Source organism: Botrytis byssoidea, assembly GCF_014898295.1.
Source record: "Botrytis byssoidea strain MUCL 94 chromosome Unknown BBYS_001, whole genome shotgun sequence".
Taxonomy (NCBI): domain Eukaryota; kingdom Fungi; phylum Ascomycota; class Leotiomycetes; order Helotiales; family Sclerotiniaceae; genus Botrytis; species Botrytis byssoidea.
In genome coordinates this window covers 688985-716042 of record NW_024065842.1, presented here as the reverse complement: position 1 = coordinate 716042, position 27058 = coordinate 688985, and the positions used below count along the sequence as shown (strand labels likewise).

The following is a 27058-nucleotide window of genomic DNA, read 5'->3' as shown; positions in this document are numbered from 1 at the left end:
AACACATCTAGGTACCCTCTACGACTACTCGAGTATTCTCCTTATGAAAAAGAATAAAATCACGCAACATCTACCTGAGTCTTATTTTCAGTCCAGTAAATACTCAGGCGAATTTTCAGAATATAATTAAAATCATTTGATACCCAGGTATAAATGTTCGAACTCCGGACCAAAATTAACCCTTACCCCCCCTTTTTCTTTTTCTCCATCAAATTCTTATCGTATTAGCTCCGATCTATTTTCCCTCTAAGCTCGCTAATGATAAAGACTTGATTGAAGGAAGTGGGAAAGAACTGACCGTTGACGTGATTGAACTGTGGTCCCGCATTGACTTGCTCCGATATCATGCCGATGCAGGTTCGAAAATAATTGTTTCTACTAATGAATTAAACATATGTGCTTGGTATGACTCTTTTCAACTTATTCAATGTTTCCTAAACTTTTCTACATTTCATCTTATATTCAACTTCAGATAGCATAGTCAATCGTTTCAATTTTATAACTAATTTATCCTCCAGTAATTTATTTCAATTATTCACAGACAGTTTTGGACAATGGCTACTGAAGTTCAGTACAACGGGCATCCTGATGCTTCACCGTTAATATCCAATTCATTGAACCACAATGACAGTCACAGAAGCTGGGTAGTGCAAAAATTTGGTGGCACAAGTGTAGGCAAATTCGCTGTGAATATTGCGGAAGACATTGTTCGGTGGGTAGATTGTGGAACATTGCCAATCATAGCGATTTGAAACTAACTGGGCATCTAGAGCAAGCTTAAAACATCATAGAATCGCAGTTGTCTGTTCCGCGAGAAGTACTGGGAAGAAGGTCGAGGGCACAACGAGTCGGTGAGGATTCTCGAATTCAAAAAGGATGGCGCATGCAAAGACATACTAATTCTGGCCTTGGCAGGTTATTGGAAATCCACGGTGTCCTTCAGTCGGTCAATTCTTTGAAAGACTCGGATTCAGAACATTACAAGAGCCTAGTTAGCAAATACGAAAGACTGGTGGACGTTATCCGCGACGATCACATTGCAGCAGCGAGGTCACATATACAAGATGAGGCTATAGCCTCGAGGCTCGCAAAGGACATTGAAACGGAGTGTAAGGAGATACAGGAATATCGATTGGCCGTTGAACGATGGCATCTGGAAATCGATTCGCGATCAAAGGATCGTCTGGTCAGCTTTGGAGAGAAACTTAGCTGTAGATTTGTAGCAGCTTTATTACAAGATAGGGTAGGCTATGTTAAGCATTCCAAAGTGCGCCGTGCTTACGATATATATTATAGGGAGTTGATGCCGAATACGTAGACCTCTCGGATGCTATCCATTTCAAGACCCCCAAGGGGATGAACTTAGAGTTTTACAGAGACGTGGCTGCGGCGATAAAAGAGAAAATCGACGCTTGCCAGGATAGCGTGCCAATTATCACTGGATATTTTGGAACCGTTCCAGGTGGTTTGATGGATGGAGAAATCGGAAGAGGATATACAGATCTCTGCGCGGCATTAGTGGCTGTGGGGGTTGCGGCAGAAGAATTGCAAGTATGGAAGGAAGTTGATGGTATATTTACTGCAGATCCCTCGAAAGTGCCAACCGCCCGACTTTTGTCCACTATAACACCATCCGAAGCGGCAGAGTTAACGTTTTACGGGTCCGAGGTCATCCATCATCTCACTATGGATCAAGTCATTCGAGCGACCCCACCGATCAAGATTCGGATCAAGAACGTTAAAAACCCACAGGGAAATGGCACAATCATCCTTCCCGATCCTATATTAGAACCTTCGCAGCACACCCATGCGAGAAGCTCAAGTCCCGTAAGTCTGAAGAAAACGCCTAAGCGCCCTACAGCTGTTACTATCAAGGACAAGATCTCTGTTATCAACGTACATTCGAATAAGAGATCAATTTCGCACGGATTCTTCGCAAAGGTATTTTCTATACTGGACAGTCGACAGATTTCTGTGGATCTTATTTCCACCAGTGAGGTTCATGTTTCCATGGCTGTTCATTCGGCGTACATCTCTGCAGAAGATATGCAGAGCACCAAAGCAGAGCTTCAAGAGTGCGGTGAAGTCAGCATCCTTAATGAAATGGCGATCCTCAGTCTGGTGGGATCGGAAATGAAGAACATGGTCGGAATTGCTGGCAAGATGTTTTCCACTCTTGGAGAAAATAATGTCAATATCGAAATGATATCTCAGGGTAAATCTAGAATCTCTGTCCCACATAGCGATTCGACAACTAACAAGCGACATTCAGGGGCGAGTGAGATCAACATATCTTGTGTCATAGACGCTTACGAAGCCACACGCGCGATGAACATATTGCATACAAATCTTTTCACATTTTTAGAATAGATCAAAACGGGAATTGGAAAAGGTAAGGGAGACGGCGTTCAAACTTTGATGGAATCGAGCACGGTGCATCGGCGGTATTAAAAAATTGGGGAATGGTTCGATGCACATATCCACAATGTGCATGTTTATATTTTCGCTGTATAAGACTTAGAACCTATTCATACCCTACTGCACATATCCTTCAAAAGTCGGTTAGAAACTCGCTTCCCCAATCAGGACACTTTTTTTATTCGGCATAGGACTATCCTACTCATTCTGCAAGACACTGAAGCCGTGTATCTAATAAGTCGTACTGTGACCTGAGACCTACAACAAGAGTATTCTGAGTTCAGAGAAGTGAGGACGTCGTTGTGCTTTCTGACCAAAAGTTCATGCGCCCTTTCCGGCGCATTCTAGTCCCGTTTCAAGTGAAGCACACTGCATGGTATTGTGTCGAGATATAGAAATGCTTGCCAAGTCCAGCCCCTATTCTCGAAATGGAGTTTGTCGCTTCACCACCATCGTTCGGACCATGCATCTCTACCAAAGCATTATCAGGTGCAACTGTCATGCGACTCTTAAGTCTCTCTCGTGCCGGAAGATAATGGCCTTCATGCACTACCCTTCAGACTGTCAGAAACAATGTTAGACAATATGATATCACATGTGCGTGTACTTATATACCCATTTTCGGTTCTCCTCACTGCGTGACATTATCTTCCTTCCGCTGGATGTAGCTGTCCGTACCATGCTAAGCTATTAACAAGCACTATACCTGATTCAACACGAAGTGGGTACTTCGAACACTTTGGTCTAGTATCATCTGGTTCTGTTCCATCTCATATAGGTAGATTATGAGCCTCATTTTAACACAACTTTTCACCGATTACAGTGTGAGACGCTGGTCTTTCTGATTCGGAACCCGTCAGATGTAGCTCAATGCATCTCCCTCATCCTGTCATTAATTCGTTTGACAGGAATGAATTTAGGGTATTCTTTCTCATTCGATATTTTCCCACCTGTTCCTCTTCTAGATTCAAGCTATTGTTGGTCAAGAATTGCTTGTACACTTCGGATAATATCTGGTCTGATGTTCGATTTCGGTTTAGAATTGTTGATCCTACATACTTCTCCAAATACCCGCACGCAAGAGCAGTAACGGCCACTTCTCATCTTTATCTCGGTGAAGAAAACTTCGACGACATGACTTATGGTTGTCTCTCATCACAATTGAAGAGAAATACGCTTCTGCAAGCAAACCCCAGATAACGTGCTAATATAATTCACCATACAAACTCCAAATGCACACAGCATAACATAACCCCCCATCTGCTGTACAACATAGTACATACATGTATATCAAGGCACGCCTGAGTACAGATCGTATAATGTCTAAGGGAATCTGGAAAGGCTTGAAGTTAAATCGGTAGGCTGATTACCTCTTTCTCTACAAAATGTTACCCCGAAAAGAGTATGTATCCGTTTGTCAATGTTGCATCCGCAGGGCTTTTCTGCTTCTCCAACTCCAAATCCGGTGTCGAACCTTTTCGATTGTCTACATGTTCAGAATTGCTAAGTAGGTCAAATAACTTACATCTTCTAAACCTTGATTAGGTGTAACTCGTCGACAATTTCATTTGCCTGCTTTGTACTTGCAAACAATACCAAACGCTCGTAATTGACTCGAAAAAATGGAAACAAATTGACATTGCACTCCAGTCGTCCTCCCCAATTGAACATTTGTTGACTAACCGAGGTTCACCGTGTAAGCAAATGATATCACGATTGCCAATTGGCGACACGTATAAATGTGAAGCTATTGGCTAAAAAGAGGCTGAACAATTCAGCCGAGAAATAGCTGCAGCTTTCACTGATCACTGCGGCCGGTATTGTATCACGAGGGGAAAACACTGCAGAGGACGTTGCCGTCATGACAACGGGAGTCTGAAAATTAGGTTGGATGAGGAAATGTGTATCAATAATCCAAGAAAGGTAAGTGATGCAAGATTCCTCGCACAACAGCGGTAAGAAATGATTGTTTGGATGTCTCAGAATTTGTATCTCTAACCCTCAACCCAGCTAGAACCAAATATGAATTTTTGAATGCAGACTTGAGCAATTTAACATTCCCATGAATATTTGTTGAGTTGGATAACAGCGAATGATAATTCTGGTCGTTATCAGTCCTTGGATGATTGATATCGGAAGCCTCCAAGTTGTCCTTTGACTGGCTGGACACGCGGTGGCTGATTCCATTTCCCGACATTCCTCGTAAAGTATCCAGTGCATTTTCTGTGCCGTCCGGTAATTTTTCCTTCCAACGAAGTTAAGTTTCTTTCAATATTCTGATTAGCTTCGCTGCTTCGGCTATTAGGAGGATTTGGAATATCATCACTTGTAACATGAGAGAGAAATTCATGTTCCTAGTGGGCATTAGGCGAACTTATTTGCGTCTGATCATGGCGATCCAGCTGCACTCTGTCCAGATTACTTTTGTATGTATCAGATAATGTGGCCAACGCCGAGCTGCTCCTCTCGGTAGTGTATCCCGAATTTGGCGGACTTGATTCCCAAGTGGGGTTCTTGTCCCGATATGAGAAAAAATACATGGAGCGGGGTGCCACAGAGATACTGGGGGCGGAACGACAAAAGCTAAAAGGCTGCACTCTTGCGGCCCATGATGATTGGACAACTTTGTTATAAAAGGCCTCGGAAGAATTAACCCTAGATAAGGTGCATTGGGTGGTGGGTGGCACGATTAATTAAGCCTTTGAAAAACGTTGAGCCACCCACCGTACGCACATTGATCTGAAAGTTTGGATCCAGCTTGTTTGATGGATTTTGTCATGCTACACGTTACACACGGCTGCAGTGACTACCGGGCATGTGCCATCCATATGTTCTGTTACTACTTCCGCCATCTATACCTTTGCCTTCATCGTATTTTTATCTTTTCTTCCTTTGTTTTTGGTTCTATAGGTCTCCACGTTTGATCCCGCACTTTCAGTCGCAACCCGCTTTCCACAACCCCTCTCGATCATAATATGTATTCTAGACGTTCTTCGTATTAGATTCGTCACAGATCAACATCGTCATTCTCTTGAACCTTTATATCTTGCGTTTCATGTCTATAGCTGATGACTGTTGGAGCAATCGGATTAATTGCTTCTCGGGAATATTCCAAACAAATCAGAAAATCATATCAGTTCTACCTTTGTTAGCTTTGCCATTGAAGTCAGACATTCGCTGGACAATCGTGCATGGTTTATCAACAAGAAATACTTAGTTTTTACGATAAACTGGGGTCATGCATTTAACATCGACCACATAGAAGATCTTCATATCACACAAGTCAATTTCTTTATAGGAACCTCGTCTTTCATTGCATGATACACCATATATCTTTCCATCATGGGTTGGGTACGCATCACCTAAATTCTCTGGACATTCTAATGCTTATTAGACTTTAGGTGGAGAAGACGAATATGACCGTGGCGAAGAGCGCCGTTGGAAGACGGTTTAGACTGGAATTTTCTGGGCATAGGTACGAGAGAAAAGGCTCTAGGTTCTTGACAGAAGTGAGAGCTGGTCTTGCCACGTTCTTTGCTATGGCATACATCATCTCAGTAAATTCATCGATCGTATCAGGTAAGTTTTCTACCTATGCCTTGATAACTCCCCTCACATCTTTCAAGCTACCGGAGGAACATGTGTATGCGACTACCCTCCTGGATCTACGGATCCCTTCTGCTTAGACAGTTCAACGGATCCTAGTTACCAAATATGTGTTCAGGAAATCAACCAGGATTTAGTCACAGGCACGGCAGCGATATCTGCACTGACGAGTTTTTGCATGGGTGTTTTCGCCAACATGCCGATAGCGCTGGCCCCCGGAATGGGCTTAAATGCATATTTTGCTTATCAAGTTGTTGGAATACATGGACAAGGACCTGTCTCATATAGACTCGCATTAACAGCCGTATTCATCGAAGGATTACTCTTTGTCGCCCTCTCGATACTCGGGCTCAGACAATGGCTTGCGCGCGCAATACCTCGAAGCTTGAAGATAGCCAGCGGTGCAGGTATTGGACTTTACCTCGCTCTCATCGGACTCACTTATAGTGCGGGAATTGGTGCTATCACGGGCAGTAATTCCGATGTACCTCTTCAAGTAACTGGCTGTATACCCGAGCTTATTGCTCCAGATGGAACTTGTACATCTGGCAAAATGCGAAGTCCGACAATGTGGCTTGGCATATTCGGTGGGGGGATGTTCACAGCGTTTCTCATGATGTACCGCGTCAAAGGTGCAGTCATAGCCGGGATTCTCCTCGTCTCTATCGTTTCGTGGCCGCGCAATACTTCCGTTACTTATTTTCCCCCTACTGTTTCTGGCGATGCGGCATTCGAGTTCTTTAAGAAAATCGTCACCTTCCATCCCATTTCTAGAGTGCTAGCTGTGCAAGATTGGAATATCACTGGAGCTGGAGCTGGACAATTTGCATCCGCACTCATAACTTTCCTTTACGTCGATATCCTTGATTGTACCGGCACCTTGTATTCGATGGCTCGGTTTTGTGGAGCCATCGATGAAGATACGCAGGATTTTGAAGGTAGCGCCGTAGCCTATCTCGTCGATGCCTTTGGCATATCTCTTGGTTCCTTTGTGGGCTCGCCTCCTGTCACTGCATTTATCGAATCGGGTGCTGGTATATCAGAAGGAGGTGTGACAGGACTCACGGCCGTCACTACTGGGTTTTGCTTCTTCATCAGTCTTTTCTTCGCGCCAATATTCGCTAGTATACCTCCTTGGGCCACAGGCTGTACTTTGATACTCGTGGGAGCGATGATGGCACGCGCGTGTACAGAGATCAATTGGCGGTACCTTGGAGATTCTATTCCGGCTTTCTTGACGCTGGCAATTATGCCTTTTACGTATTCGATCGCTTACGGACTTATTACTGGAATCGTTACGTATACATTACTTAATACATCGGCATGGGTATTGGCGAAAATGTCAGGAGGAAGAATCATGCCACACGACTACGAATTAAAAGATTACTGGACATACAAAGTTCGCGGTGGGTTGCTGCCTGGCTGGGTACGCAGGGCCACAAGGGGAAAGAGAGATTTTTGGCGCGAGTGGGATTTTGATGCGGAGGTGGGGGATAAAGTCGAGAGTGTGAGGGGACATAAGACGAGGGGGAGTGTAGCGAAAAGTCATAAGAGCTCGAAGAGTCATGATGTGCATGTGAGGCAAAAGGAAAATAGTAGAATGCCCAGTGTGAATATGAATGGGCATGGAGAGCGAACGTGGGAGATGCCCGAGATGGCGTTTCCGAAGAATGTTGTGGTAGGGATTGGGAAGCGATTGGAGGAGAGGAGAGGAGGGAAAGTATGAGGACTATGAGTTCTGTTGGGAGGAGTCTGGGAAGGAGATCGTGAGTCGGAGGTTGAGGGTTAATGATGAGAGATGGCTTTTGTTGGTAATGGCCAGTACTGGATAATTTCTAGGCTGGATTTAATTCACAATGATAAGAGGGATTTCGAGATACCAAATAGGAATAGGGATATGGATATGGATGAATGGCGTAGATAGAATTGGTGATTATATTATCTATAGTCCTCAAGGACTCAATCGACAAAGATCTAAAAAATACATAGATGATTTACATGAGTGAGTGGAAATTGGTTGATGCAATGCGCTTTTCACAAGATTTGAACATCTGCAAAAGAATCGGATCAAATTGGAAAGGCGCATGAATACCTCCAGACAATCCTTTACATCTACCGTCCATATAAACAGCAAAAGAGACATACATACTTATCACAACCCACCTCCTCGACCCCCAATTCCAACCCCTCACCCAAGTCCAAGCCCACGTCCTCAAACCCCTCCTTCGCATTCACCAAATCATCATCATCATTATCATTATCACCACCACCCCCCAAATTCACCCAACCTCATCTCACCTTCCCATATCATCCCCAACCCCTCCCTCTCCCACATCCAAGAAACAAAAGATGCCATGCTGGCTCAGTGGTAACGCGCTGAGTATGCACATGCCCGTAAAACGGCACCTCTGCTTAACAAGACTATAAAGTGATTGTCTTCTTGAAGAATCAGTTCGCCTGGTTTAAATTAAGGGGTCTCCAGGATTCGTTGCATAGAGCGTCCTTAATTTTTTGTCTTTTTTCTTCTTCATTTTCGGAGGAGGGGATTTTTTTTTACTTTTGGGGAATGTGGTTGGCTGGAAGGGGGACGCGGGCGGGTGAGGTTATATTCACTTCTAGTGGGTGGGGAGTGGGTGGATGCGGGAAGATGGGGGATGAGATGGGATGAGATGAGATATTTTTGCAGGAGAGAGGGAGTATAGGTGTAGTCGTATTTGAGAGAAGTAAAGAGTGGTATTTGTTTGGAAGAAAGGTAGGGATTTAATTGAAACAAAAGATATATATCAAGAAGTCAGTCCAAAGTGATGCATTCACTTTGCGCAAATTGAAGCGCATAATTCTGTCCGGTGTATGCAACAATTTAGACTAGCAAGACATCAAAGTCTTCTTTAGTAGTACAGGTAAAATACACATAATATAATGAATTGATTATCCCAACTGGCTTGCGGATTCAAGTGTCCAGATGGTTTCCAGATTGCGAAAATTTTTCACGGTTGAATTGCAACGACTATAAAACACATTTTCTCCTACCCATATCATTGCACGCGTCACTCTAGCAATATGCGCGTGAAAGTTGAACCTCTTTGCAAAAACGATGTCGAAGCTTCTGAAAAAGTCCCTGCAAAGAACATTTATGGAGTTTGCAAAGCGATCGAGCATCGTATGTCGAAGTCCATGAACTCAGCATCTTTACAGAAAGCTGACAAGGCCAATGAAAAATGCACCAGAATTTTCAGATAGGCCTCAAATATCCCTATAGTGGCGCGAGAAAGCTAGTAAACAAAGTGAAGCGTAGACATCAATCGAAAACAGCACTTTGACTCTACGACGTTCAACGCCTTGCAGGCGTTGATATATGATGCATCTCTACATTTATCATTTCAATGTTGTCCGTTCGGCATACTGTCGATCGATCATAACCTGCTACGGCTAGACCTCAGGCCTATGTAGCGACGACACTTGAAGATATAGAGGCGAGCTCACATTCTGCCTGATTACGAACTTATTCAGGAGCGTCAGAGTATGTCTAATTGTCAGACCCAACTTCGCACTTGAATAGCACAATGAAGCGCCTTAACTTCGAAGTTTCTTCGTCCATCCAACACAGAAATTAACATCATTGACAAACAGCACGGCTTCGGTTTCACTGTTTTGAAATTGTTGGTGCAACCATAATGTAAGGATGTCGTTCATAACTTAAAAGTGTCGCTTGTACTAGAGAAAAAGACCAAAAACTCCTACCGATATGCCCTTCCTTCATACCATGACAAGCTGTGCAACCTCCCAATTGTGCATGTACCGAAGCATGGATGCGATCCTTTACCCATTCCCATTCCCATACCGAATTGAACCTGATAACCTCGTCATTACTGTCATAATATTCATTTCATTCATAAAAGTTCATCCATCCCCTCCTCTCCGTCGTACCTCCCACTTTCCCTATACAAGCTTGCTCAAGTGCGAGCAATTCCAAAAGTCATCAAAGTAATTTCAGCTAAATAAAGGAAGGTATCAATAACAGAGCATTTTCGTAGGAGTGGTATTCGCCATTCGATATTCCGTATAAAGATTCGCCCGGGCCGGCTAGTCGATTTCCCTCGCCTCTACCATCTGGATCAACACTGTCAGTAGAGCCAGTAGAAGATTTTCGGCCTAGAGCTTTTGCCTCTTCGAGCTCCATCTCATGAAGCTTTTTCTTCTTTTCAATTTCTGGGTTTGGCTGAGGGATATCGTCGTTGCCAAGTAACAAGTGTCCAGGCACTGCCTCGAATTCTCCTTCATCATCATCCCCTTCTCCGTCACTAGAATCATCCCCGCTCATAATGGGACTATCAAGCTGTGCAGATCTAGGACTCTTCACAAGCATCTCCGGACTCTGAGGCCGAGAATCGAACCCACTGGTGCAGCTTGTCGCTTCGCTCTTACCGGAATCTATCTTTTTGAGAGGTCGGCTACCTTCAAGGGTGAATGGCGTCAATGTGGGATCAAATTCTGCTGGTAAACCAAGGGCAGCTGCTACTGCGTGCGCTTCAATAAGGGGACCAGTTGCGCTCTCGAGATTGCTTGCAACGATTGATGTTTCATGTCCGCTAACCCCGCTCTCTTGCAGAATGCGAGTGTAACTTTGACGTGCAGGATCTGCATCTCGTTTTTGCTTCTTCTTTAACCTTTTATCCGTGGGTCTTACGACAACGACTGGTATGGGCGAATACTGCAAGCACCACTTTGAGAACGAGTTTCTGTTTCCCATCAAACCTTGGAACCCCCCAAGACTTCGCCCCCGAGTTCCAACGATGAGCATCGCAGGTTCGTAAATTTGGATCTGAACACCCGAGTGGTTAGTAAGTGGCGATAATTATCTGCGAACATCGAACAGTCCAAACATACCATTTTTTGGAAAGTTGTATGGACTTTCCCTATGGCATACTCCAGTACAATACTGACAGCTTTATTATCATCGTTCTTCTTTTGTATCGCATCAAGTAGTTCTCTTGCATCCTGCTGATATTGCTTGATCTCCAGGGCTCTGTCGGTGATCAACTTCGAATCTTTATCAACGACCCTTAAACAGATAATTTGGTCTCCATCGTCGACGAGCTCCTCTAGCATCCATTGTAAAGCGATATCCGAATAAGAATTCTCATCTATGCCGACCATGAAAGTCCTCGAGGAACGTTTGTATTGATATCCCTCATGTTTAGAGTTTTGAGTGTAACTTCTAGTATTCCTCTCTGTGTCTTCTGATAGCGATCCAATACTATCAAATGAGACTTTTCCTTTAAATTTTCTGTTGTTGGGAGCCATTAGTGTCAGATTCAAGTATCACAAAGAAATATTGGGTAGTAATATAATAAAGATCCAGATCAACCATAGAGAGCTCTCTTGCGCGATATAGAAACCAAGTGGGGTTGATCACCCGCCCCCAGATTTCGGCCGCTAGGATCCGGGGAGGAAAGCGTGGGACATTATGAAGTATCCTTTTATTTGATGGTACGGCCTATTCCCACCTTCCCTTGAAACCAAACATCGTCGCACAAAGAATAAGGAAATGGGACACAACTTACGGTGGAGGAGGTGGACTCGAGCCCCTCAGACGAGGACGAGTCAGCGTCTTCTTTCCCTTACCACCCTTCCCGTCTTTCAAGGGCCGCGGACCTCTCGAACCCCCTCTAAAGGATATGCTCGACATAGAGTTTTGCCGTTGGTTAGGCGGATGATCATATTGGACATGCTCTGTGATAGATCTAAGCTTTCGAGAAGAAAAATAGTCCGAATTTGTTGGCGCAGAAATATTTGGTGAAAGGGGAGATTTGGGGGATGGCGAATCTGAGCTTCTAAAATGCGGGGAAGTAGGTGCCGACATGGTGAGTTATTGTTCAATTATAAATTAGACATCTGGTCTTTTTCCAGGCGACTTTATAGTAATTGTTGAATGCTTGTGTCGAATGAGGTGAGCATAAGAACTTTGAGGTTGTTGGTTTGAGATTTGTCAAAGTGGATGGATGAAGTGGTCCGTTCTAGGCTTCAGGCGAGAAACAGCGGTGTCGTACTAGGATTATTTAAATATTTATTATTCATGCCCAGATACTGAAGTCGAAAGATTCTGGTTAATCGAGTAAGGTATGGGTGAATCAACAATTAATGTATGCATTTTGTTACGTTATTAGTAGTCTTTATGAGACATGCTGAATGCCAAGATAGTCGCGCCTTCCCTTTCAGCTTTGTGAGTTGCTTACGACAGGTACAGCTGTGATCGTAAAATCATGGGTACTCTTTCACTCTGGAATAGCACAGAAACATATACATATACATGGGGTTTACTTCATAATTTATTTTGATCTACTTGTAAGGCTCCTCGCCTTCGTCCATTTTTGACAAGCCATTTCGTGGATTTGTCTTTTCCACCCCCCAGTACGCCATACCAATGCCATAGAGTTGAAAGCAATATTGTCAAGAGAAAAGCATGAAAGGTATTTTAGTATGTGCGAGTAAGGTTTCTGAGATACCAGTCCACCAATTTGCGGCCGACCTTTGCTTCAGAAATATGAATGAGATCCTGTAAATTTTATTAACAATCTTGTATTTGGCATTGGTTTTTTTTTCTGAAAGACTTACTCCTTGCATAGCGTAATCGAGATCGTTAGAGTTGACTACTTCTCCGTCCAACAATCCATTATCAGTCCATCTAATTTGTCTGCTGCGTTGCTTGTTGACCAATAACCAACCCCTCAACTTCTCAGGTTCAACCTCCAAGAATCCAGCCAACTTCTTTACATCCATGGTGGTGTATAATCTGAGATAGGACTTCACAGTTGGGCTCCACATGTTCGTCTTAACCTCATCCATGAAGATAGATAGATGGTGCTCGAGAGGGTCAACGTTTAATTCTGGGTTGTCGAAGTCAGGAGGAGTAGGAGAGATAAACTTGGGGCATGCAGAGCGGAATAGCTCCTCAAAGATTGGGAGAGATTCTGGTCCACCGCGTTGAAGTTTGAGGAGTTGGTCACCGTACTTCTCGCGGAGAGCAGTGTGGATGGTATCGTCAAGACGGGTTGGGTGGAAAGCCACACAGATGGCAATGAGAGCGTACATTTGATCGTTCTTCTTGGAGATTGAGTCATATTGAGCGTTCTTTTGGAAGTTCTTGGTTCTTGAAACGTAGATCAAGATGTGGCTGAACATGCGGATGGCATCTGCGTATCTGCGCATCATCATGTATGAGAATCCTACATAGTAATAGGTAGTGAAATGAGCGGCCATGACGCGCGCAAACATAGCCTTCTTGTTAAGCTCGATATCGTCAAGTGTTTTCAAGGCGAGACTGAAATCACCGAGGAGACAATGAACTCGCAATAGTCCAATGATGGAGAAGTATCCGAGCATTCTGTACAAGGGCTTCGAACCATAATCACCGGCGACCGCCATAGGCTCTTCATTGCGCTTCATGGCAGCTAGTTGCTCGTTGATCTGCGATCTTTGAATGAGAGAGTATAAAACGTTCAAAACACTGTAACATCCCCATGTGTTTGGCGCCTCGCGGAGGATTTGAATTTCTTCTTCATTTGTACCTTGACGTGCGACACGATTTCTGTACGAGCAGAAAGAGTTGAACTGGTAGATGAACTCGTCGATAACATCCCAAGCCCAGTAGTACTGTAGCTATAATTAGCGTCCCATGCGAGTCTGTCGATAAACGAACAAAGAACTTACCGATGGTGGTTCGAGGTCAACTGGCCCGTCGGAGTTCAAAATGAAGTGAAACAAACTACAATAATTATCGTAGCTTGCAAACTTGACTTCCAAAGGAGCAGAAAAGTCCAAGGGCTGTGCAGCAGCAGCAAGTCTCGACTGAATATCATCCGTTTGTTGTGCCATGCTCATCGAGTTGACCTGCTCCAACTCTTCCATGCCTTCATATTGAACCTGTTCTTTATAGTCGTTGGCAAGAGCCTCCTCCTCAATATCGGAGTCATCGTCTAAGGCTCGCGATGCGATGCCGCCGTTTTGAAAGGCGCTCATGATGCTGTAAAGTTGCTCGGAGTCGTCGTCGAAGCAGAATAAAAATTTAAACCCCACCACCAAAGGATTCAAAATCGAGGTTCGGTTATCACACTAGGACACTAGGGCTAGTTAATCTATCTCCCTAAATATATTCAGCACTATTTTTCACTCTCCTAGCTTCTAATGATTGTGTTTCTTTGCCGATTTTCGAAAATAATACAATTGTTTAACTACCTATTTGTCATATTCAAGAAAAATTATTTGGGAACGCTTTCGAGCACTTGTTGTAGCAAATGGAAAGGATTTTGTTGAATTGTCGGATTAACTCGAATTTTATGGTCACGTGTGGCTTGATATATATCGAATTCATCTATGCGTGAAATGAAAAGTAATTTTCTCTAGATCAGCATTTAAGCTCGAGAGAATGTTTGATTTTCAGATTTTATTGGAACACTAGAAAGCTCTTCCAAGGTTACTGCCAAATCTGAATTAGGCATGAAGTGGGCGTTGAAAAATGTTATGGAGTCCAAAATCTGGAGCCTATGCAGACATATTTCATGAATTTTCTCCATCGGAATGACTTGCTCCACAAAGACAGCCAACATTCTGAGCACAAACAGTTTTTGAAGCAGCCTTTGATATGTGTGTGATCGTGGTTTATCATTTAACAGAAGGGCAGGTAACGAGGAATACTGCTTCTAGTCTCAGAATTCAAGGCATTTATGTGCAAGTGATTGCTTCATATCCCCGTAATGGCAAGTACTTCTAGATTCCAGGCAATTGCTTGCAATAATTCATATATTGAACAAAGATTTGTCATGGTAATGCATCTTGTTTCTCAATACTACTCACTGTGGGAATCATGGAAACCAATCTACCTAATTTTCGCTTGCCTCGCTGAAATGCTCCTTTATCGGTACAAACCCTCCATATTACTTCGTCACCTTCGTATCGTGCGTGATAAATTTCATCCTACTGCATATACTCAACCAAAAGACTTCTGGCCTCAGAATTTAATCTTTCGTTGACGTAACCTGAAATTGCTCTGTCGTGTCGTTGATTTGCCTCCCTCAGATATGATCCCACCCAAAGCTTTACATCCGTGATCTCTGGCCATTCGTCAACTGCAACCTTCTTGCAAGTGTTGAGTTGTGTAAATCCAACTCCGAAACTTAAGTCGTCGACATCTGCTTCAGCCACTACATCATCGGTTGTGACAGGTAGTGGTGGGTTCTCCAACAACTTGAGGAGAGCCTCACAAGTCTTAGACCAACCCTTCTTATATCTAACGGCAAACGCTTGGGAATCGGTCAGGGTCTTAGTCAAAGAGATGACAGCGATTTTGCGGTCTAGTGGCCGAGGGAATTGCTGGGTGATTGGGAGGATAATGGTCAAGTACAGAGGCACAAATACGGTGTCTTGCACCGCATCTGATTGCTTTATAAAAAAATCTGCACCAAGGCCTTGCTGATCCTTAGATGATATGAGATGGTAGAAACGGACAAAGCGACGCTTAAAGGCTTCGGGAGGGTTGCTGTTAAGGCGTGTGAACATGATATTTAGAATCGTAGGGAAGTATTGTTCAATGGCAGAGCTATCACATGTTAGAACAGAAACAATTGGTATGTTAGGAAGGGAATTAGAGTTGCTTACACATTGCATGAAATAATCAACGCTTCTAAAACATCAAAACTTTGTAGCTCAGTTCTTGATTTTCCGGCCATAAGCTTCTGAAAGATGCCAAGTATTGGCTCGAGTTGGTTATTCGCTACAAGTTCAGCAGCGCATTTGGGGATCATGGCGGAAAGCAATCTAGTCAGAGCTGGCACGTTTCCTCGAGACTCCCAAAGGGTAGGACTTAGAATTGGGGCAATCAAGTTTCTGTAGTAGTCGGAAAGTGTCGTGGAAGGGTTGGCTTCCAGAAGAGCGGCGAATAGTTGGAAGACATAGGGCATGAATTCTTGATGATTGTTAGTGCAGGATCCCCTTTTTGAGTGGATATTGAGCATACCTTGAACATCGCTAGAGAGAATACCAGCAAAGGTAGGATACAGATCGTTCTCAAGTTTGTCGGGTTGTGAAGGCGCCGACCATCTTTATCAAGTTAGCAAATGAATCTTGGAAAGAATTTGTGCACATACCTGATCAAAGCACCAAAGGCTTCGAAGTGATAGTAGTAAAAGCGTGGGTTACTAGGGTTTTGGCCAATGACTTGAGTGATCTTAATCAAGTGCTGCAAAACATTATCTGCTATTGGAATAACGCCGTCCTTAATGACAATGAGCACTCTCATAACACAGCGCATGAGGAACTCATTCTCCTGAATTTTCTCGGGTGCGGCATCTTTCTCGATCAAATGGAACAAGTGATTTAAAAGGCTCTCGGCGAGTGGCAATACATCCTCCTTCCCAAAGATATGCTGGTTTGCATCGTTTGTGAGAAACAAGACTCTTTCCACAGTAATTGCGGCGTAAGTGTAAACCACATAGTTCGAGGAACCTAGATTTTTGACCAGGGGTTCAAATGCCGCTTTCCATTGATCTTTGGTCAATTGACTACGGAACGTATAAAGGAATTTAATAGCATCAACCTTCAAAATCGGCTCAACGTTGCTTTCCGCAAGAAGATCATTCGCAATATTCTGTTGGAAAAAGTCGACAACGTTCACCAAGGGATTTGTGGTTTTGACTCCTTGTCCTGTTGTGATGACACCCTTCGCTGCGATAGCCGAAAACAAATATACGGCGGTATCTTTAGATTTCCAATGATCGCTACCGTTTTGGGAGAATTGGTCAAGATAATGCTTAATATATCTCCCAACAACATCAGTCACAAGTGGCTCAAACTTCTCCAGAAGCTTGCGCAAGAAGTCGGTTGCTGCTCGTCTTCTGGTGTCAGCATCTGAGCCCTCCAGATCTCTTCGGATATACTCGATGGGCTCATCCTCGAATTGTTCGATGTCCGTTTCTCTCAAGCTAACATTGGGCAGAATGACCTTCTCAACCACCTGACTCAGAATCTCGCCATTATTGAAATTTTGAGCATGCTTGTCAAGACTAGCAACTGCGGTCAAGAAATGCAATGCTTTGCTAACAAGGATGTCGAATTTTGTTTCAGGTCCAATGGTTGTTAACAGACTCCAAGCACTTGTAATGAATGGCTCGCAAAGACTTCCAAATGCATCTTCATATTTCTGCATGTAAAGTGTCGAAACCTCACATATGCCAGCCTTCACGAACTCGAGAGGTCCCGACTCAGAATCGTCGTCTGTCGCCAAAAGAGGATTTTCATAGGTAAGGTATTTATGCAAGAGTTTCGATAAGTCTCCGATATTATCCTCGAAGATAGGAGGGAGATCTTGGCAAGAAAGATCGAAGAAAACTTTCATCAAGAGGTTCATTGTCTCAAAATGTTGCTTCAGAACCTCTTTATTATCCTTATTAGCTTGGATCTGCTGGTCGGTGCTCTGTGAAAAATAGATCAGCTGGTGCCTACACCTCTGAGTGAGTGGGATCTTACCGCCAGAAGCTGTACAAAAGGTTGACCAAATTTTGATAGTACGTGGTTGACTTCTGTGTATAGAGCATCCGAGGCGAACAGCGGTCTCCATCTCTTGAATATTGAATGGGCGACTTCCAGTACACCATTATTGATTTTAGCGTTATTGGGAGTGAGACGGGAAACCAAGTCCTGCATAGAGTCAGTAAATACTTCGATACGAAACTGATTCGGCACGCAAGTGACTAACATCGACCAATGTATCCCATCTGTCCCAGAAGTCTGATTCTGCGATGATACTGATAGCTTCTCCTAGTTGGGCTTGTATACTGTTTGGGACCGAGACCATGAGGCCAATCAACTCAGTCTTTATCGTGAAAACTTCATTTTGTGGAAGCTTGTAGTTTCTCTCTTCGTCCTGAAGATTTGTTAGCAGAGAATGGGAATTAGCGCAAGATACTTACCACATAGTTGTACTTAATGAAATTCTTGAAGCATAGAGCTCCCGAGAGCCTCGTATTAACTGGCAGGTCATCGGCTGCAACGATGTTGAGGAGGAGGAGAGAAAATCCAGGTTTGGCCTGCTCTACTTTCAAGGCTGCCTCAGCTGTACAAAACAGTCAATAATAATTACTTTATAAATATGAGTTAAAAAAAAGTTTACAAACCTTGCTTATGCTGCCTTGGGTCCAAGGTAGCTTGAAGCAGAGCTGCAACTGTTTGAATATCTGAAGACATATTTAAAGAGACCGTGTGAAGATCTAATAAATAGAAATCAAGAGCTGGTGATTGACACAGAATAATGTTTGCTTGTAAACTTTCTAGAACCTAAAAAGGATGGAGAGACGGAGGTGAAGATAATCCGAGACCGATTTATTAGGAACACAGAAAGACCTTTATAGAATGATTCCTTGATTTCAGCTAAAGCAACAACCAATTCATGAGCTATTCGAAACCAGAACCAAAGATGTACGTGGAGTTTTCGTTGTATCCCAGAGATTCCATTTAAGCTCGTTATCATCCCCTTATATCTTTATTTTGAGGTTTGGTACTCTTATCTGATCTAGTTATTGAAGGAAACCGAGGGGTTCCCTCATTGAGGACTAGTGTCATCACCATCAATGTGCTTCATTGATTGAAATTGGTAGCCTTGTAGCCTTAAAGACCTGGCAACACTTTGATAGCCTCGGGAGTGAAGTCAAAATTTTAGAGAGGATATTGATGAAGTCCATCCTGCACTCCCTTCTCGGATGAATACTAGGTACTTCGGACATATGTCTGTGTGTTAGCCGGCTCCTAGATACTTATGGTGTGTATGCTACCTATCTCCGAAAGTTCGATTTTTCGCATTTGAATAGCCACTTCACTTCATCCACACCTCACATCCTATTTTTTGAGGTTCAGTTTGCTGTCACTGCTCTACTCCATTCACTCCTCATTCGCCATACTTCAGGGACTTTGCCTTGCTCTAGCTGCTTCACTTTACGCATCCATCACTCTTTCACTATGCAGCATCAATTTCTATGATTGAATAAGTGCATACATTGCTTAAATTTGATAATTCGTACAAGATATATCAGACGTCCCTTACGATTTTCACTGCAATGGCTTTATCAGAATCAAGCTTTTGTTATTGAGCCCAGATAAAGAAGTATGGGCTTGAAGTCTCTCATCAGCTGACTATCAATGTTCATCTATCATATCTCATGGAGCTAAACCTAGAATGGCCTACAGTGTATAGGTCCCGAGTTTCTCTACTGATGTGCATCTTGTTACCATGACCCAATATAAATTCTCCATACACAATACTAGAGAGCACTTGAAAAAATGAGCTAGCTGTCGGTTGCCTTAATATCTGGGAACATCATTGTCTCGGCGCTCTACAAGCATCTGCTGCCTTGTTATTTTCTTTTCGTCAACTTCGATTGCATGATCCGCACACAACACTGCAATTCAAACATTTAAAAGAGAAGCGTCCAAAATGTATCCCCCATTTACTAACAGATGGAATTCCGAAACAGATTCTCGAGTTCAAAGAAATCCTCGAGTTTCCAACCCTCGAGCTTCTATGCCTCCACCTGTCAGGGATGCAGCTCAGACGCCAGAACCAAGGAGCTCTAGCGGAATTGCGAGTGTATTCAAAAGCTTGACTGGCGGTAAAATTACCAAAAGTCCAAGTACGCAATCTCCAGCAACAGGTCCTTTACAGCTCGACAATGGAAGCATTCCGCAAAAGCTTAGCCATGGAGGCATACTCAACCATGAGCCAACCCTTGAACAGCTACAAGCGGGGCATAGTCTTGCAGATCGCATTCGCGCAGCAGAACATTTACGCCGTGCTGTGATTGATTTTCCCCTGGAAAATGTTGGTAGATTGAATCGAGATATTATTTGCCGCTTGCTAATTTTTTATTAATAGGTTTCTATGATATTTATTGCAGGCAAAGATTTAATCGAACCAACTCAGCCACAGCAAGCGCGAATCGCGGGGTTCGAATTGTTGACCGCTTGCGTTCAATGTACATCCTCGAATGATCCTGAGAGAGCAAGCTTTTTCCAAGTATTAAGTCATCCTGCAAACAGAGAAGATTTTAACCTGCAGCTTGTATCGTTGATCGAACTATCGCGACACGGCAAAGATCTCTCGGGTTTCCATTATAAATTACTCCCACTACTAACGACATGGCTGAAGGATACTTGGTCTGCAGCTACAGCAGAACGAATCTCACGCAAGAAGGCTACCCGTCAGAGCTCCCTGCCAAAAGAGCAACTGCCTTTAGATGAGGAATCTAATCTAGCTCTTTTGTTTGTCTTCATTGCGGATATCATCAAATTCAGCTCCAACATTGTGACTGATTCAGCATCATCCGACCTTCTTTCTCAGATTCTTGAGATCTGCACATCATCTGCTACAGAGGCGGATCTCAAAGCATGCAATCAATTGTTTGACGCTGTCATAACGTATGGAGATATTCCAGATAGCAAGCTTCAGCCAGTTGTGAAGGTGTTATGCTCTATACATAGCTCTCTTTGGAATGTGCACCAAGACGCCTGGAGATGTATCAGCAACTTATGCAAATCCCATCACGGGCTCACAATGGTCAGAATACTGATGGAAGTTGTTGGAAAGCCTCTGTTAGACAAGTCCGATGATAAGCAATATTGCCAGAATGTTAAAGAGGTCAGAGGTGCTATATCGGCATTGGAGAAACTACTTGCAAAGGACGCAAAGAATGGTTGCCCCTTGGTCCCATTCACGCTTCTCATGGCATCTCTGCGAAAGGTTCTTGAGCTCGATCGTACCTCAGTTGATTGCGATATTTTGCAGCTGATTTACTCGCTTTTCACTCATGAAGGTGGAATTATGCAGAATGTGCTTGACGAAGACTGGTCACCAATGTTTGAGATTGTGTTTAGCTGCTCTAGGCGTATTCCAGATCCAGTTACGAATCGGTCTCAGATATACAATACTATCAATGGAGGTCCCCCTTCAAAAGACGAAACCTCCGAGCAAAAGTTTATAACAAAAATGGGGGAACTGATTGGTGGTCTAATTATGCGCGTCGAGCAACTATTAGACTCACCTCCACCCAACTTTGTTCAGAAAGATGACTGCATTGAATTTTTCGTCAGATCTCATACCTATCTTCCAGACACTTGCGCAAGATTAGTCATCGACCATTTCATAGACTACAAATGTTGCTCGCCATCGGATTTACGATGGAAAAAGAACATTGACCTGATTCTTGGCGGCTTCCTTGCTGATCGGTCCCGCCCACCTGATATTCGACTGCACGCTCTGAAAGCTGTGACAGATGTATATGTTATTGTCAGCGTCACTGATCAACCGGAGATTTTCGAGGCTTTTGCGATGACAGTCTTGGGATATGTTCGAGACGAGAAGGATATTGCAATACTGCAGGAATTCATTGATTTCGCTGTAGTGATGGCCGAACAAACTTTGGACGACAGTTTATTCCAACATGCTGTAGACATTATGAGAAGTGTGGTCACCAGTGACCGAATGCAATCACCTCTTGGATCGCCTCCAGGTACTCGTCATGGCATATTGTCGAGCAAGTCTTCATCTTCTTATGCCGCACCTCCTATTGTGCACAGCCCTTCCAATATCGTTGTGCGAGGTTTTATTCAAATATTCATGCGAACCATGTTTACGGATGTCTCTAAGTCATTACGGGTGTTTGAAGAATTACTCGCCATCGCGCAAGCTTCTGACTGCCCAACAGACTCTCGCATATCTGCTCTAAAAATGTTCTTTCGGCTTCGAGCAGACGCGATGAACAGAATTTTCCTTACGTCCTTCACAGAGTCAGATACTTTAGCCGCTTCTCTCTATCGAACAGCTGAATCTCTAGCTAAGAAGCACGCTGCAGATGAAGCCGCTCAGCAAAGTCGATTAGCTCGAGCGGATGAATCTAATTCTCGCCTATCTCGAAGTACGTCAGGAGGTCAAGCACAGTCTCTTCCCAAACAGAGTTTCAGATTAGGCAGTGGCATGAATCGAACTTTACAGCGTAACCACCAGATGTGGATGTCACCAGACGCCGACGCCTTGCCAGACACTACAAATGGCAATGCTACTATACGCCTAGTTTCAATAATTGAAGATGTAGATCAGAAGTTCATTGCGCAGAATTTGGATGCTGCAGGATTGATTTCTGATCAAGAGAACTCACAACACTCTGCGGCTCGAGAGACCATCGCTGAATCAGATCCAATACAGGAGAACAAACAGGATTCAGCGGTAGATGCTCCCGATGATCTCTCACACACCTCTATCGAGTCTGCCCATCCGGATCTGACTGATACTGAAGAGAAAGGGCCTGACCACAGCGATAACTTGAACCCTTGCCAGCCACTCGTGCAGACTGTCTTGGGCATTGACTCTTATCTCGATGTTCTTTGTCAGCTCCTTGATGGCGGGTGTGATTGGGAAGTTTACAGCTATATTCTTGTTCACCTGCCATCTCAGTTGACCAACCAAGCCCTCTTTAAGTCATCAATTCCCCAGATAAAGAAGCTCAGATCTTTGCTATGCGATCTGATCAGAGATAGTAGTTTTCAAGAACCCCCAGTATCATCTGGATTGCGCAAAGCTGACGTGGCCATTTGTCTCTTTCATGTCTTGACAATGGTCACAAGTTACAACCGAGAATTTTCTAAAGCTGAGGAAGACGAAATCGTTAGGACCTTCTTACAAGGTGTAGGTGCGTGGGAGCGAGCTGCAAAATGCTGCATCCATGCCCTTTCAATTTGCTGCCATGAACTTCCTGGATCGACTAGAAAAGCTCTTGTCACCATTCTTCAAAAAATGTCGCAGATTATCACTCAACAACATGTCGCAATTCACATACTAGAATTTTTGGCTTGTTTGTCAAGACTCCCAGAACTATATGCCAACTTTCGAGAAGAGGAATACCGAACTGTTTTCGCTGTATGTTTCCGATATCTTCAAAATGTACGAGATCAGCCGAGCAAGGATAGCAGTTCGAAAAACAACTTACCCCGAGCTCGAGTTTCCTCGGGACCATTTTCAACAGAGAGTAATTCGGTGGATTCAAGTGTGCAAGCAAGCAGCTCGGATGATTTGCCACAGTATGTATATGCTCTTGCATATCATGTTATCATTTTCTGGTTTCTATCCTTGAAGCTCACTGATCGCGCTGGTCAAGTTGGTTGGATTGCTAAGAACCTCGTTTCGACTGATGCGAATGGAAAGGAGAGAATTGATGAGCAAGCACAAGTCACCTTGGACTATATGCAAAGAGTTGCTTATGCTGATGTGGACGAATCTTCTGCCGATCCAGACTTTATCCCAGAATTATATGGTGAAATACTGAAAAAGCGCTGGATTATTGGTCATAGTGTTGTCACCATTGAACAGGCTACCCACAAAGGCTGGGCCCAAATCACTAAGCGCCATCCGTCAGGTACTTCTTGTTATATGGTTCGCGAAAAGTTCAGCCCGCCGCCTCCTCACCAGATCTCTCTCTCCACCGATGCTTTACGCGACGCAAAGCACTCCAATGCCAATGTTGTTCTCCCTAGCCACCTCCTCCTACAACTGACCGCCTCAATTCCGCAGGGCACCGAGTTCACGCGCCCAATCGCTCTTCCCGATGATGACATGACCAGGCGTGCTGTAAAGGCTCTGGATCGCAATCTTACCGTGGATGGGCACAAAGTTGGTGTCATTTATATCGGTGACAAGCAGACACAGGAAGTCGAGATACTTGCCAATATTACAGGCAGTGAGGAGTACTATACATTTCTTGCAGGGCTTGCGACAGTGACTGAACTCAAGGGGGCCAAGTTCAATGCTCAAGGTCTTGACACACTATACGGTACGGATGGAGAGAAGGTATTCTGTTGGAGAGATCGGGTTTCTGAAATCGTTTTTCACGTGACAACACAGATGCCGACAGATCTTGAGAATGATCCACAGTGTGCTCAAAAGAAGAAACATATTGGTAATGATTATGTGAATATCATTTTCAACAACTCCGGCTTGCCGTTCAAGTACGACACATTTCCATCTGCTTTCAACTATGTCAACATTGTTATTGCTCCAGAATCCCGTCTCTCCTTCACCGCTGCTAGAGACCCACGACAAGGACAATTGCGAAAAGATCCATACTACAAAGTTCAGGTCATGAGCAAACCTGGATTCCCGGAAATTTCCCCTGCTGCTGAGATGAAAATTGTCAGTCTGAGGAATTTGCCGGAGTTTATTCGTTTGCTAGCAATGAATGCTTCAGTGTTTTCCTCGGTCTGGGCAAATCGGGAGGGTGGAGAACACGTTTCACCATGGCGCAATCGCCTACGTGAGATCAATCGGCTGAGGGCAAAGCATGCACCAAAGCGATCTGATTCTACTCATAATTCCCCACCAGGTACATCCACTAGCGCAGTTTCCGATGCCAAGGCCCGCGAGAGTATGACTAGTATTCGCCGGGCTTCTGTCGCCAACTTCAGTTTTCTATCTGGTTCAGTTGACGCTATTTCTCAAAAATCGTCGGTTATGTCTACAGCAGAAGCGGATAAGGACACGATTGGGGACGAGCCAATGGTCGATAGTCTAGACTTCTCAAGATGGGCTTAATATAAAATGTGGGGCGTTGGGTTGAAACGACTGAAATGATTGGGAAATACCACAAAAGTTTTTATCTTATTTTATCTTATTTTCTTTTGTTTATGGGCTGGAAGAGACATTTATGAGATGATGGGAGTCCAGCTTGACATTAATTAGGTTGTTAAACCTCTATGGGCAAAGATGGAGCTTTTTTTGTTCAGTGACCATTTATAAACACACCTTCACATAGCTTAACATCTAAATTGAGTATTTATCTATGGATATCGCTACCTGCTCTGCCTGTAAATCAATTTCATTGGGAATTTCAGTATGACTGCGTGGTAGAACCCATTTTCAATGCTTCGTGACCCCCCCCCCCCCAACCGACTAAAGCGAACGTAGCTGTGTGCGCACATTGCATGTAAAGCTTCGGGCTCGACCTTATTGACACGAAGTCATTTGCAGAGTTCTAGTCTTCTTTGCCGATGTTCCAGAACCCAGGACATGAACTTTTCCAGAGACTTTGAATTCAATGACTTGCTCAGTCAGCATAGAAACTCCTGCATTGATACTTGGATATCGGATTTGTCATGCTTATTAGGGAGGCAAGCTTCGTGTCGCAATCGACAAAAACATGTACTGTGTCCGATTCTTTCTTGTAACAGATTCTGTTGACGATGCAACGCCAATTTTATCCAGAAGCTCTCTTCTTTGAAAGCTAGAATCCCAGGCTTGTGGAAGAGCTCGCTATTGACGAAAAGTAAAGGAAGATTGCTCTAGCCTCCAGAATCCTCAGTTATTCCAAACCTCCTCAATATCTCGCTCTCCCACCAAGCCTCCCAGCCAATTTGCCCTCCCCTTCACCCTCCACCCCGCCTGCTCATCCCCATTGCCCAACTTCTTAATCCAACCCCCCAACGCTGCAACCACTGCACTAGCATCCTCTCTCATGACTCTGATCCAAACATCCTTGTCCTCCGTCTTCAAAATGTCAATAGAGATAGCAGAGCCATGGAGTCCCAGAAATTGCAACAGTGCTGAGGTAATATATGATTTTGCTGTAATATCATCTAGCTGTGGCTTCTTGAAAGATGAGGTCTGAAGTTCCAGATGAATGTAGGAAAAAAGTGGTGTTGTGATAGTAATGGCTTTGTGCTCGTGACTATTTTGTTTGCGTTTTGAGGGGATAGATGATGGGGGTGCTTCTTGCATTGGAGTATCTACGGTTATTCCAGCAGTTTGAACCATTTTTCTACCGCTCGAAGGAAGCTATTTCCAAATTTGTAATTTTTATATCAATGTTCAGAGTCCTGGCGAGATACAAGGGAGGAGGTTCAGCCGTGTCAACTTTTTTAGACGGCTGGTCCAAGCTTTTTTCAGCCTTGCAGCTTTCTTTGACATTTCGGACAATCTCAACCCTTTCAACTATATAAATCCTAGCCCTCTCAATTCTGGAAGCCTTCTCATTACAACTCCAACTCCAGCCAAAACATCACAACAAATATAATGACTGAAAACTACGTACCCCCTAATCAGCAGCGCAATCTCCGCGCATGCATGGTCTGCTCAGTCGTCATGACCCAAAACGTACGCATCTACCTTCCCTTCATTCTTCCCTCTCATCTCTACTTGATAGTCCAAAATTAACATACAACCTTCCAGCGTTTTATGCGAGAAGGGTGCCCCAACTGCGAAGATTTCCTCCATCTGCAAGGATCTATGGAAGCGATCATCGACTGCACATCTCAAGTCTTTGAAGGTCTCATTACACTGGCCGATCCATCCAAATCTTGGGTCGCGAAATGGCAGCGGCTGGATGGATATGTGAGAGGTGTTTATGCGACGAAAGTCAATGGACAACTGCCGGAAGAAATTGTTTCGACAATGGAGGAAGAGGCGAGGGTCAAATATATTCCGTGAGTTGTTCTGTGATGGAATGGGGGTTTATGTGATAAATTGGAGCTAATATGGATGTAGGAGAGATGGAAGTGCTACTGAAGCGGATTAGGAGATTTGAGAGATGGTTTGCAAGTCAAGGTAAGAGCTTTCGCCGTTTGGGAACGAGATGATGAGGAGTCAATATGATATTTGGCAACTTATATAGTATTTCCTATCTTGGAGCTTGAAAGACCAAGCCATAGACAAGCACATCATTGCCCTAGAGTCGTCTTTCGCCAAGCATACTAGGACTACAGTCATCATGAACTTTGCTGATTTTTCATTAGATCAACTACGCTTTATGGGATAGGAATTTGGATCCGGACAAAGGGTGCATAATGTTCGTAGCGCGAAGGAGTTAAAAGGAGTTTGGACATGGTATAAGAACAAATACAAAGAAATGAGACGCGGAAAAGCTCTGAAGCGTCTGGTTGAATCAAGCAGTATCAATTGCCCGATATATTATAACAGATTTTATTTCACGACCATTTGTGGAAGAATGTA

The 27058-nt window shown here is 43.9% G+C and overlaps 8 protein-coding genes across 8 annotated transcripts; 4 read left to right on the top strand and 4 right to left on the bottom strand.

Annotated features, from left to right (window-relative positions):
* Window positions 1-423: 423 nt before the first annotated feature.
* On the top strand, window positions 424-3043 carry EAE97_000214 (uncharacterized protein). The gene is made up of 5 exons (XM_038870724.1): window positions 424-712; window positions 771-851; window positions 916-1243; window positions 1297-2215; window positions 2273-3043. Exons 1-5 carry the CDS (start codon window positions 555-557, stop codon window positions 2368-2370), a joined length of 1584 nt encoding a protein of 527 aa, XP_038738085.1. The 5' UTR covers window positions 424-554; the 3' UTR covers window positions 2371-3043.
* Window positions 3044-5760: 2717 nt separating this feature from the next.
* EAE97_000213 (uncharacterized protein) lies at window positions 5761-7750 on the top strand (the record flags this gene model as incomplete). Its single annotated transcript, XM_038870723.1, has 3 exons — window positions 5761-5769; window positions 5820-5997; window positions 6045-7750. The coding sequence occupies 3 exons, from the start codon at window positions 5761-5763 to the stop codon at window positions 7748-7750; spliced, it is 1893 nt and encodes a 630-aa protein (XP_038738084.1).
* A 631-nt stretch (window positions 7751-8381) lies between these two features.
* EAE97_000212 (uncharacterized protein) lies at window positions 8382-12138 on the bottom strand. Its single transcript, XM_038870722.1, has 3 exons — window positions 11589-12138; window positions 10912-11311; window positions 8382-10846 (listed from the first exon to the last, which is right to left on the bottom strand). The coding sequence occupies exons 1-3, from the start codon at window positions 11885-11887 to the stop codon at window positions 10019-10021; spliced, it is 1527 nt and encodes a 508-aa protein (XP_038738083.1). The 5' UTR covers window positions 11888-12138; the 3' UTR covers window positions 8382-10018.
* Window positions 12139-12499: 361 nt separating this feature from the next.
* On the bottom strand, window positions 12500-14043 carry EAE97_000211 (uncharacterized protein; the record flags this gene model as incomplete). The annotated part of the gene is made up of 3 exons (XM_038870721.1): window positions 12500-12580; window positions 12640-13677; window positions 13735-14043. 3 exons carry the CDS (start codon window positions 14041-14043, stop codon window positions 12500-12502), a joined length of 1428 nt encoding a protein of 475 aa, XP_038738082.1.
* A 954-nt stretch (window positions 14044-14997) lies between these two features.
* Window positions 14998-18261, bottom strand: EAE97_000210 (uncharacterized protein; the record flags this gene model as incomplete). Its single annotated transcript, XM_038870720.1, has 8 exons — window positions 14998-15619; window positions 15679-15985; window positions 16037-16119; window positions 16167-17491; window positions 17545-17715; window positions 17774-17941; window positions 17988-18130; window positions 18192-18261. 8 exons carry the CDS (start codon window positions 18259-18261, stop codon window positions 14998-15000), a joined length of 2889 nt encoding a protein of 962 aa, XP_038738081.1.
* A 1243-nt stretch (window positions 18262-19504) lies between these two features.
* Window positions 19505-24646, top strand: EAE97_000209 (uncharacterized protein; the record flags this gene model as incomplete). The annotated part of the gene is made up of 2 exons (XM_038870719.1): window positions 19505-19888; window positions 19943-24646. 2 exons carry the CDS (start codon window positions 19505-19507, stop codon window positions 24644-24646), a joined length of 5088 nt encoding a protein of 1695 aa, XP_038738080.1.
* A 762-nt stretch (window positions 24647-25408) lies between these two features.
* EAE97_000208 (uncharacterized protein) lies at window positions 25409-25864 on the bottom strand (the record flags this gene model as incomplete). The annotated part of the gene is made up of 1 exon (XM_038870718.1): window positions 25409-25864. One exon carries the CDS (start codon window positions 25862-25864, stop codon window positions 25409-25411), a length of 456 nt encoding a protein of 151 aa, XP_038738079.1.
* A 258-nt stretch (window positions 25865-26122) lies between these two features.
* EAE97_000207 (uncharacterized protein) lies at window positions 26123-26624 on the top strand (the record flags this gene model as incomplete). The annotated part of the gene is made up of 3 exons (XM_038870717.1): window positions 26123-26203; window positions 26279-26532; window positions 26594-26624. 3 exons carry the CDS (start codon window positions 26123-26125, stop codon window positions 26622-26624), a joined length of 366 nt encoding a protein of 121 aa, XP_038738078.1.
* Window positions 26625-27058: the final 434 nt, after the last annotated feature.

What these genes read in the sequence shown, in the direction of transcription:
- EAE97_000212 (XM_038870722.1), bottom strand. Translation starts at nt 11,887, where the DNA reads ATGTCGGCACCTACTTCCCCGCATTTTAGAAGCTCAGATTCGCCATCC. An exon ending in TCGAGTCCACCTCCTCCACC is followed by an intron (nt 11,312 to 11,588) that starts GTAAGTTGTGTC and finishes TCCCAACAACAG; the next exon opens with AAAATTTAAAGGAAAAGTCT. An exon ending in ATACAACTTTCCAAAAAATG is followed by an intron (nt 10,847 to 10,911) that starts GTATGTTTGGAC and finishes TCGGGTGTTCAG; the next exon opens with ATCCAAATTTACGAACCTGC.
- EAE97_000214 (XM_038870724.1), top strand. Translation starts at nt 555, where the DNA reads ATGGCTACTGAAGTTCAGTACAACGGGCATCCTGATGCTTCACCGTTA. An exon ending in GTCGAGGGCACAACGAGTCG is followed by an intron (nt 852 to 915) that starts GTGAGGATTCTC and finishes TGGCCTTGGCAG; the next exon opens with GTTATTGGAAATCCACGGTG. An exon ending in CAGCTTTATTACAAGATAGG is followed by an intron (nt 1,244 to 1,296) that starts GTAGGCTATGTT and finishes TATATATTATAG; the next exon opens with GGAGTTGATGCCGAATACGT.